We start from the raw sequence: 10,528 nt of genomic DNA, 5'->3' as shown, positions 1-10,528 counted from the left end.
AGACGACACCCCTAAGACTTGAGGATGCGTTCTATTACACCCTGTGCCGCCAGCACTAAGCCGTCGTTGAATCTTCGGCTCACGGTCTGCAGAGACACTGGGGCCCCTTTATATGCCGCTGCATCATCTATATGCAGTGATCAGCTCATGCCATCCTGTATGAAGAACACGACTAACATAGGGAGATGTTGTACTCATCCTCCGCACTCATCGGACTGGGAAGCTCCTGGTATATGTCAACAGCTGGGTCAGCGACGAGACCTGTCGGGAAGACTGCCCCTGGGTAGTCCAACAAATTCCAGATGGCCGTGTAGCTAAAATATGAAGTGTTAGATTGCCTGGCACCCTGCGACATACTATTACGCACCCCCAGTACTTCGTAGTGTCATGGAGGCTGGCTGTACCTTGGAAGGGTGGGCACACGACAACGTCGACGTTCTGGGACCACCAGTGATCAGAGTACTCCCGCCGGAATTTATCACGTTGATTGCGTAGCTAATCAAGGTCAGGGCTCGTGTCGAGACGCAGCAGAACATCTTACCTTCCAAACTTGCGCAGCATCATGATTCTTCACGAGTTGTGGACTGATTACCCATTCTGTCAGCGGATGCATATCTTCTCCACTCTCCTCTAGAAGACGTCGGACTGTGGCTCCTCCATCCTCGTAGTAGAGCTCGTGCTGGAAACACGTGAGTTACATTATATAGACCCCACAGGCTACCAGACTCACGACTATGCTATATCCACGGCCGTGGTCATATGGAATATAGTCCACCACCTCAACCTCTGATGATGCCTCAAGCTTTGCCTTCACCAAATTCAGTGCTCGAATAGTCGGAGGATGTGGCATCACAACCCCGTCGTGCATCATGATACCTACACGCAGTTTCTTCTGGGTCAGATCTGGCACATTTAGTGGAATAGGCAAAACATCTGGGTCCAGGAGTGCAGGATTGGCCCCAAGCACAGCTTCGAGAAAGAGTTGCATGTCTCGTGCTGAGCGACACATCGGGCCTGTAGAAGGAATGACTCCGTCCTGACCAGGTTGACTGAGGTGATTATAAACACGACTCTGTGTCAGAGCTTGGTACACTCACTACCACAGAAGCCCATGGGTGGGCGTCGTCCGAGAGGACGGACGGATTCCATATATACCACAGTGGGCAGACGGACCTCGAATGGATCCCCCACCATCGCTTCATTGGTAATGCATCAATTTCCATGTCACATATAGGACACACACTTACGTGCCAAGACCCATGCAAGAGCCTTTCATGGCGACGAGGGCTGATTCACCACCAGAAGATCCTCCTGGAGTAAGGTTCGTATTGTGGGGGTTCAACTAATAAACTTGAGTCACTGAAAGATGGCTTTACTCAAAAGACCGCCTACCGATCGACCGTAGTTAGACTGAGACTCAAGGTGCATGATAGTTTGCGGCTGGTTGGTCTTGACATAGAAAACTGTGAACATGCTCGACTGACAGCATGTTGTTCCAGGAATTAACTACATACCTGCACCTAATGAACGCAGAATGCTTGTCATATCGCAGTCTCGCGTCGAGGTCTCGATGTCGACGAGGAAGCCCCCAGTCCCAACTGTCCCCTTAATGGGGTAATGGGCCTGACGACGAGGTAATGTAAGATAGATTGCAAGTTGGTGATGGTGCACTTACTTTGACTGAGATTGGCAATCCATGCAGTGGCCCAACGACCTTGCCTTCTTTTCGGAAGTACTCATCCAGCTGCTGTGCCTGTTTTATGCCTTCATCGAGGAAGAAGTCTATAAGACAAGCTGTGAGCTGATGGGCGATAGCTGCGCGCTTTCCAAAGGCAGTGACAGCTTCGACTGCTGTCAACTCGCCCGCAGCGATCTTTTGGCACACAGCGGTTGCATCTAGCTCAGTAATGGCCAACTCTTGGGGAGTGAGCAAGCCACACGTCTCGGGAATGTGAGTCACATCAAGAGGTGGGTCCTCAAGAATGGCTGGTGGGAGTCTGAGACTTGCTGGAAACTTGGCTTCAAGCTGTTCTCGTAAGACGCGAGCCTTTGCCTCGTACAAAGCGTTACCCCCTACGCCTTTGATTTTCTCTTTAAAAGATACTGTAGCCATTATTATGACTGGGGGAGAGGGAGGTAGAACGCTTAATACACTGGGGTTGCGATATATGTACGATCCTTGTAAGCAGCTCCTCAGATAAGCTGTCCGCCAAAAATACGCATGACGTCTTGGTGAGCACATGATGTCCCATAGCAGAAATGCCAGTAGGGAGCGACAAGTCACAAGGTTAATGAATGGAATTGGTTGCTTACCACCAACACATAAGTCGAGAAAATGGGAACATGTGCGTTAGACGGCGTGGGCGACACTGTTCGATGCAGGCAAGTCGAGACCTGGGGCGCGCGGTGAGGGGGAACCGAATTCACCCAACAGCACTGTAGAAGAAAATTACAACGGAGGGAGTGCGCAAGCACAAGCTCTAAGAACAGACACACTTCCTTCACGAAGCTAGTAGTGGTCCGTAATCAAACCAAATAATAGAAGGAAGATAGCCAAGCCAGTGAGATGAGTGGCAATGAGTCTGGGCGCGGCGGATGCCGAGCACCTCAACTTGTGACATAGGTAAGATATGTAATAACGGACCGGAGCATGTGCTATTTTCCACTCTACAGTTACCGCGTGTTGCACTATTCAGTCAGGAATCAGCACTCAGCACTGCCTAGTGGGGTCGAGACTACATAGTTGACTTCTGCACGTTGATGATGATGTTGCATTGTGTGTCACTGCACCGGATACCGGATTGTAAGCTCCCCGTAGTTGTCGATCCGCGGGGTCTAACATTACTTGATACTGAATTCCGTGGCTATCGATGAAGGACAAGTAGCAGAGCACGCAAAGGTTTTGGCGCCAATATCACAACAGGGATGAGATGATACACATTCATTACGCAGTTACCCTTCCTGGCATATAGGGCCATACTTTCATCATGTTTCATGGACCACCAGCAACCTGCATTTTGATCTAGGTTCCGGAGATCGATCAGATGGGCGCTACGCACACTTCGCAAACAGGGCGTTAGTATGCACTTTAGATAAAATGGTAAAATATATACGCACGAGGTCGCCGTCGACTTGTCCTGGAGGACTTGTGCAGCGCTACAGATACATGCTTGCAGCAACCCTTTTGAAATGTATGAGCGTCTTTCAGTGCAGAAATAAAAAATGGCTCAAGATACGGCTGGACCGGCATAATGTTAGCCAGCAACGACCACCGGTGTAACCGGTCCCAGGGAAAAAATAAAAAGAGAAGACTTATTGCTGCACAACGACAGTAAGAAGTGTGTGATTAAGATCTTTGCGATTTGAGATAGCTCATTTGACGAAATTGGGGTGAATATGAGTATAGGGGTAAGCGCCGGGCTGGCTTTTAGTGCAGGAGAGAATGAAGTTGATTTAAGCGACTGAAGTAAACCGGCCACTCTGGAGTCGGGAGCCAGCTGGCTGTGACTGTCTGCCAGCATGACGAAGTCATGGGAGTGAAGGGTTGTCCAAATAGCCTCCATAATGTAGGCTGGACGTTGATAAATACTCTCTGAACGAGGCGAGCTGCAATACCCAGCATTCCGAACCACGGTTCAGGGTGGATGCAACTCGAGATAATATTTATGCCGTATCCATAAGTCGCGGCATCGACCATACGGTGTTTCAACTACCACATCATTGCGATAAGTACATATTCCACCAAGAGTTTAGAACCATACCCATGGAATAACGTATTATTCTGCAACCACGTTATACCGAATCCATGCCACTTCTCGCATACTGAAAGCCGTCTTCATTCGTCTATAGTGTGCCGGCAGACTAGGGAAGACTAGTCTGATAAGCTAGCCCTCAAACTTTATAATAAACTCACGTCTTCACGGTGTGCATGTCCATCAAGAGATAGGCATGTACTAGTTTTTGGCATTAGGCATAGGCGCCTTTGTACGTACTAAGCAGGACGGTTGATGTATCGATCAGTATTGATGTTGCTGGTTCTAGAATCATCTGATGCTTAGAACTTGTTTGCCTACGAGAGACAACTGAAACGTGTACCTAGTGACCTTTGGTTACAGTATTACTGAATTATGCCAAGCTACTTCGAGGCAGACGCGCTTGCACCGAGTTCTGATTTGAAGAAGGAGATCTGAGATAGAAAAAAAGACTCGACGTGAACAGACGGAGTCCCGCAAAGTTTAAGCTGGCGCTAAACTCAAGCTAAACTTCAAAATTAGGCCAACGGTGGTCGATTGATCCTGATTGATCCCACGATCTGATGCGGTTCAGGTGACTGAATCGTATGTTGCATCATGCCAGTAAGCACCTGAACACTCATTTCAGAAACTTCATCACAAGACGTCTATTCTCAATGTCTCCTGCGTCACCCGAGGCATTTTCAGTCGAGAAAGGCGTTGCAATCGCAGCGGTACGGAGAGCATGTCTGGCAACTTGCACTGTGTTCAACCAATTAGTCCGAGACAGAACGGATACCCTCAGTAAGGAAGACGAATCACCAGTGACAGGTATCAATTTCCGTCTCTCAGGTTTGAGGGTCGATGCTGATCAATTTGGTAAAGTCGGAGATTATACCGCACAGGCGGTCATCAACACTGTCTTGAAGAATGCATTCCCCAAAGATCCGATTGTGGGCGAGGAGGGTGCAGCTGCCCTCCGATATGAATCAAACGCCAGACTGAGAGAACGAGTGGTTTCCCTGGCTACCAACGCATTACAGGAAGATCTCATCGACGGGGAGAAATCGCAATGGGGTTTAGGTTCTCAACACAAGCACAGTTCAGAGGTCCTGTTGGCGGCAATAGACGAAGGAAACGATGCAGGTGGACCAAATAAACGTGAGGCTATGTTGGATGTCATTAATTCCATATTCTGACTTGTAATCAGGCATGTGGACAGTTGACCCTATCGACGGAACAAAAGGCTTCTTACGCGGTGGCCAATATGCCGTTTGTTTGTCTCTCATTGTGAATAGCCAGGTTGTGCTGGGCGTCATCGGATGTCCGAACCTATTAACAAACCCTGCAAACCCTGAGGGAGAGAAGGGCTGTATCTTCGTTGCGGTCCGAGGACAAGGCGCCTTCCAGGTAATCTCCAATTTTGCGTATATGACTCCCCTAATTTTCCTATGCAGATCGCCTTGTCAGGCGACAGTGTGGTTAAACTCCCTTACTTTCGTCCAGAGAAGTCATATGTCCTGCAATCAGAAGAGCCGAAGCACACCAATCTACCGTTGATTAGACAGGTATCCGATGAGCTCCACCTCACTGAATGGGCAATGGACAGCCAGGCCAAATATTGCTGTGTTGCCAGAGGAGAGGGTGCTGTGTATCTCCGCATGCCAGCGCCTACCACTGGCGGTAAACAACCTTACGAGGAGAAGATCTGGGTAAGCCATTGGTCAATCAATTACTTGGCAGCGCTAATAATTCCGTGATTATGACTTGCAGGATCATGCCCCTGGAAGCGTTCTCGTTGAGGAGTCGGGTGGAAAAATTACAGACTCTGAGGGAGCTTCGCTCCAATTTGGACTTGGGAGGGGCATGGGAGAGAATCGTGGCTTTATTGCTACAGTCGATGAAGAACTCCACGGGCGGGTGGTATCAGCTCTCGAGCGGGCTCAATTCACAAAGGATGCTAACAAGACAATGGCTACACCTTAAGGGAGCCCCTTAACGAGAAGGAGTGAATTAGCTATCTTTCATCTATAAGATACTGGTACAACATATGGTTCCCTCTTCGCACTATTATGTAGGTAGGTGGAGATTAAATGACAAGGCAGGCGTCAATCAAGATCGCGCAAGGCACCGCAGTCTTCTGAACCTGGAGGGCTAGGACCTACTCCACCCCACATCGCCTCCCTTAGACGAATTGAATTAAAAAATCCATGGAAGGTTCTGTTGCGTCCCACGAGGCGGCATCGCGAATGCCCGATGAATCGCCGTTCAGCGCTCAGCGTCCAGCCCTTGTTGAGGCTTCGGTGACATTCATGCCGAACTGCTTGTGTCAATGGATTAATTTGTGCCAGTCTTGCAAATGGTCAAGGCATAGAACCGGCGCCATTGTACATAACTAGTATAGTACTACACGGAACCGTTGATGCTATGCTCCCGGTCCGAGTTAAAAGACAAAAATGCGCGCGCGTTTAACACTACGTACGCGTTTACCAGATGATTTTGGTCTAACCACCAAGTCAAACTTTGCGCGCTCAGTACTAGTGTCTCCCCTAGTACTAGTTCCTCCCCTACTAAGCGCTCAGTGTGTGTGAACTTGATGTGAACATTGTGAAGAGAGCAGCGTGGTCTGCACAGCCTGCCGCCAGCATGCCTGATCTGGCGCTTATAATTTTCCTCAGTACTTCCTGGCAGCTGCACATTGCACCCATTTCCCTGCCCAGGGAAGGGCGCGTCAGAACCAGGCGCTTGATAAATGAGCGCTATTTCGATGCTTCTTGCCTCATGGCTATCGGTCGCGATTCAACATTGTGACACAGCGCCTAACATACCCGCCGAGCTCTTTATTTAAACCAGCTCTCTCGACTTACCACATATTCTATGCAGCCTAGCAAAAATGATTGATCAGGCAACTCTTCAGACGGCGACATATAAAATCAGGCATATTGCTACCGGGCAATACGTTGTTCTCAAGGACACCAACAGGACTTCATCTTTGATTGTCCTGCAAGACAGCCATTTCGAACACCTTGCAGTAAGCCTCCACAAATCTAGCCTCTATATGCTCATTTTCTTTTGACAGTGGGTTCTGGACAAGCTGGCTGGACTTGAAGACTCGTATCATGTCAGGAGTTTCCTGCAGAACACTTTTCTTAGGATGGGACAGTCTCCCACAGCGGGCGCTGAAATTGTTTCCGGGACAGAATCATATCCGTGGTTCATTCGTCCTGCTGCTAGCGGTTTTGGCGACTTCTACCTGTAAGCAATGCTGTTATTGTTGATTCGGACGCATTTCTCAATGCAAACTTAGCATTTCACCTTGTTCGGATCCCTCGCTCTATTTGACCATCGTGAGGACAAGGGATGGTGCCAATGTAAGCTATCTAAGTCTGGCTTGCAGTCTCGTACTCGTAACTCATCAGCCATAGCAGGCTACACTGACCAACAACCCAAAACATCATGTATACTGGGAGTTTGCTAAAATGTCTGCCTGAGAGACGAAGCTGGGAATTGGGTGGGGTGTGACACTGGGTCTTGGTGAAGTGGGGTGCGAAGTTCGAGAATTCAGGGTCACGTCCAGCCAGCTCTCAGCGGATTTCTTTGTATAGATAGTATTGTTTTCTGTGTTCTAAAATGTTCGATAAAAATGCTGATTATGCCATGCACTCAAGGCTGTGCTTGTGATAGAAGGCGTCTATTTTCTATCCGGTAAGAAGTCCACCAGTGATAATTTCATAACATCCGGTAGTTGCCCACTGGGTCGGAGTACAAACACACCCTCAAGGCTGTGTTCATTTATATGACGAGTCATCGGTGCCATCTAGAGTCCGCATCATGCCTTCTAGCTGTGGCAACTAGGCGCCACCCCAATTCTGCATTTTTCAATCGTGGAAGAATGATTACGTCCCTTGAGGCCACGGCCGCCTCGCACATCCTCCATCAATGTGAATGCGGTGTTCATGCAAGCTTGTTGAAACTCGAGATATCCGTATACGAAATTATCCCATGACACCGTTTCATATACTGTCTCAACACCATTGTCGGCGGCGAACTCGGACCACATGTGCGTCGACTCCGCTCCGATTATAAGAATGGCCTGGAAAACGCAAGGTTCGCCATCAATACATTCTACATCTTTCCACTTTGAGAAATACAGCTTGTTCACTTGCTGCGTACTCACCTTTGCGACTATGACTATGACCATGACAATTCCAGGCAACCTTCGAACTGGGACTTACACTATTAGGAATGCCAGTACAAATGACTTTGTCGCTGTACAAGGTCCATCCAAAGCTGCTACCCTGGAAACGAGCAATGATGGCCGGGCAGAGAATGCTGCAGTACGTCCAACCTACATGTCATATGGAGGAACAGAAAATAAATAACATTCTGTAGTGGGTCCTTGAAAAACTCAGTGGGCATTACGACAAGTACAACATAAGAAATTTCGCGCAAAACTCGTATGCCACTGTCCACTCCGCGCAACAAAGAAATGCTGCACTCACCTGTGGGCGCGAGATGTGCCCTTGGAGTATCCGACCAACTGGATACGGAACTTATGTGTTTGTCTTCCATCAGCGTTTATTACGTCTTATCTGATTGATGCATATCCAGGATATCACCACACTCGGATGCTTCGTTGTTCTGGAGCCTGATAAAGTCCGGGGATCATGCACAGGTATACATGCTCTCATGAATTATAGGGTCTACTTACATAGCAGTTGGTACAGGCGCTGTTGACAGATGATCGGACCACCACCGTCCATTGGTACTTGCATCGTGTGTCGGCCTGAAGCATGAATGGACAATGGGCTGCAATGCATATGAAGGTCGAACTCGACATCATAGAATGTCATGCCTAAGCCCCCTTACCCTTATTCCAAATCTCGTGTTTGGCGTGGAGATACTCGTTGGTGGGGGTAAGCTAAGTGGAGGCGCTGTGGTACAATAGTATATTGTGATCATGTTACCTACGTTTTCGAACTCAGATAGATTCTTCAAGCTACACCTTTATAGTCGGTCATCAGATCTAATGACGTTAATCCGTAACAATAACCTATCTGCATACCGAACAACGATGAGCCATGCCTTCCGCGACCACAAAGAGTCGGTTCCAGCTGAGAACGATGCCCAGCTTTACTACGTTTAGCGATGCCAAAGGACTTTGATATTGTTCATAGTGGAGGGAGGCACCCCTCTGCGGGGAGGCGGAATGGTTGGCGTAGCTCAATCAGCAGCATAGAGCCTTCGGGCGTCAGAGTAGCACTCATCATCAGTCTCTTAGGCTGCATTGTTCCAGGGAAACATCAAAATTTTGTGGGTACATGGTGAAAGAAGTCGGCGACTTGATGTAAATGTTGATCTCATCATTCTGCGTTTTGGTGTTCGATAGGTACACGGGTATTTGTGGTAGACGCCTGAACAACCCGAAATTTGAACCCATACTTGCTTCTTGTTCGTGCGACAGCAAGGTTTTAATGTGGAGACAAAGGTGAAAGAGCACAGGTTACACGCCACTGTCTGTGAACTCCGTGTTAGGGGCTTCTCATGAGTATTCTGGTGTGTGCCTCATCAGATGGCAAACCTTCATACACATATAAACGTCATGGTCAACGGGGCGCTGGCATCTTCAATCTGACGCCCATGACACAGCCTGCCGTGCATTTCAAACGTTTACCAGCGCGGGTTGGACAATCACTACCGTGTAGATGCGCAGCTGCGTGTTAATGAAGAGATGCTCGATGTGCACTCGGATTGGGTCGGCAGCGTTGCTAGGAGCGCCCAGTAATTATATCGCACAACAGCATCCCAAAGTCACTTGACAAAACAACCTGTGCTAGATTGTCTGAAAATATTGTTTTAGACAAGACGGTTTAATTTGATCAAAATACTTGCCAACATATCGATGAATGATGACTATCCTTGATCCATCAACGGTCTCTTGGGGCACATAGTGCAGCAACTGCAGGCAAGTTCCCCACATTGTGTGGCGCGTGTCGTGGAGTCGCTGGAAAATAACCTCGCAGGGAGCCGTGGCGACAGGAAAGTCATGTTGTTATGGAAGAATAATCTGCGAAACACCCAAGGAGTGTGTCAGTGGCATGTCAAGAAGTTGGGTCAGTGTGATTGGGGTCAGTGCGTGGATTCTGAACTTCAATTTGAAGCGTGTATAAGGCATGCCATACATGCGCAAGAAGAGTCGGTCCGCATAAGCGCTTCCTTGACAAAGTATAGCTGCCAATCGTAGTCGTAACCAATATGAAGGTGATGAAATGCAGTTCATGTCCGCACAACGTAACTCGATCCACATCATCAATCATCGAATTTATTGGCATGAAGTTCTTCGCATCAACTATACCACCTACCGACCTCCGTCGAGCTCAAGACTCGTTCAATCCACGTTACAACGACGACGGGTCCTGCAGTTGATGCTGAAGCTTCCATAGCGGTTCCGTCAGAAGTTTCTGCCACTGCTGCACATGATATCCATCGTTTTCTTGAGCGCATTGTCATTTTGAAGTGCCTCCGACAATGCTCTCCTCTCCAGATGACAGTCGGCCAGGTCGCGCGCGATGGTGGAAAAAACCTTTTCATGGTGACGGTCGACTTCTCGTTAATGGGGCGGTGGCTGATTTCACCTTGCCGATAGTCACAGCACACGTTCAACATCATCTCCAGTGCTCTTGACCCATCCGCGATCTGGGAGAGGATTTCTGTGCGCATTCCTGGTAGGCATTGTTTCGTGGTATCTATGTAGCCCCGCGCCTGCAGCATAAGTCATACCGCTGAGGTCCAGTTTT

The 10,528-nt window shown here is 48.6% G+C and overlaps 4 protein-coding genes across 4 annotated transcripts; 3 read left to right on the top strand and 1 right to left on the bottom strand.

Annotated features, from left to right (window-relative positions):
• Nucleotides 1–11: 11 nt before the first annotated feature.
• DEU56DRAFT_869629 (amidase signature domain-containing protein) lies at nucleotides 12–2,113 on the bottom strand (the record flags this gene model as incomplete). The annotated part of the gene is made up of 10 exons (XM_041355572.1): nucleotides 12–127; nucleotides 178–314; nucleotides 368–495; nucleotides 542–679; nucleotides 731–1,049; nucleotides 1,098–1,196; nucleotides 1,248–1,342; nucleotides 1,393–1,463; nucleotides 1,515–1,623; nucleotides 1,676–2,113. 10 exons carry the CDS (start codon nucleotides 2,111–2,113, stop codon nucleotides 12–14), a joined length of 1,650 nt encoding a protein of 549 aa, XP_041212266.1.
• Nucleotides 2,114–4,408: 2,295 nt separating this feature from the next.
• DEU56DRAFT_926674 (3',5'-bisphosphate nucleotidase) lies at nucleotides 4,409–5,778 on the top strand (the record flags this gene model as incomplete). Its single annotated transcript, XM_041358593.1, has 4 exons — nucleotides 4,409–4,892; nucleotides 4,942–5,141; nucleotides 5,189–5,443; nucleotides 5,505–5,778. The coding sequence occupies 4 exons, from the start codon at nucleotides 4,409–4,411 to the stop codon at nucleotides 5,715–5,717; spliced, it is 1,152 nt and encodes a 383-aa protein (XP_041212265.1). The 3' UTR covers nucleotides 5,718–5,778.
• Nucleotides 5,779–6,624: 846 nt separating this feature from the next.
• DEU56DRAFT_909222 (uncharacterized protein) lies at nucleotides 6,625–7,222 on the top strand (the record flags this gene model as incomplete). The annotated part of the gene is made up of 4 exons (XM_041357086.1): nucleotides 6,625–6,762; nucleotides 6,811–6,986; nucleotides 7,039–7,102; nucleotides 7,160–7,222. 4 exons carry the CDS (start codon nucleotides 6,625–6,627, stop codon nucleotides 7,220–7,222), a joined length of 441 nt encoding a protein of 146 aa, XP_041212264.1.
• Nucleotides 7,223–7,422: 200 nt separating this feature from the next.
• DEU56DRAFT_782906 (uncharacterized protein) lies at nucleotides 7,423–8,789 on the top strand. Its single transcript, XM_041352125.1, has 4 exons — nucleotides 7,423–8,068; nucleotides 8,124–8,290; nucleotides 8,343–8,406; nucleotides 8,459–8,789. The coding sequence occupies exons 1-4, from the start codon at nucleotides 7,790–7,792 to the stop codon at nucleotides 8,519–8,521; spliced, it is 573 nt and encodes a 190-aa protein (XP_041212263.1). The 5' UTR covers nucleotides 7,423–7,789; the 3' UTR covers nucleotides 8,522–8,789.
• The last annotated feature ends 1,739 nt before the right edge of the window (nucleotides 8,790–10,528 follow it).

This window comes from Suillus clintonianus (assembly GCF_016758775.1).
Source record: "Suillus clintonianus strain FC179 chromosome Unknown DEU56scaffold_12, whole genome shotgun sequence".
Taxonomy (NCBI): Eukaryota; Fungi; Basidiomycota; class Agaricomycetes; order Boletales; family Suillaceae; genus Suillus; species Suillus clintonianus.
Note: the sequence above shows the minus strand (reverse complement) of the source record. Positions and strands in the feature narration are given on the sequence as shown.

Coding starts and splice junctions, on each gene's coding strand:
- DEU56DRAFT_782906 (XM_041352125.1), top strand. CDS start 7,790: ATGTGCGTCGACTCCGCTCCGATTATAAGAATGGCCTGGAAAACGCAA. Junction 8,291..8,342: donor ACTGGATACGGAACTTATGT/GTTTGTCTTCCA, acceptor ATGCATATCCAG/GATATCACCACACTCGGATG. Junction 8,407..8,458: donor AGTCCGGGGATCATGCACAG/GTATACATGCTC, acceptor CAGTTGGTACAG/GCGCTGTTGACAGATGATCG.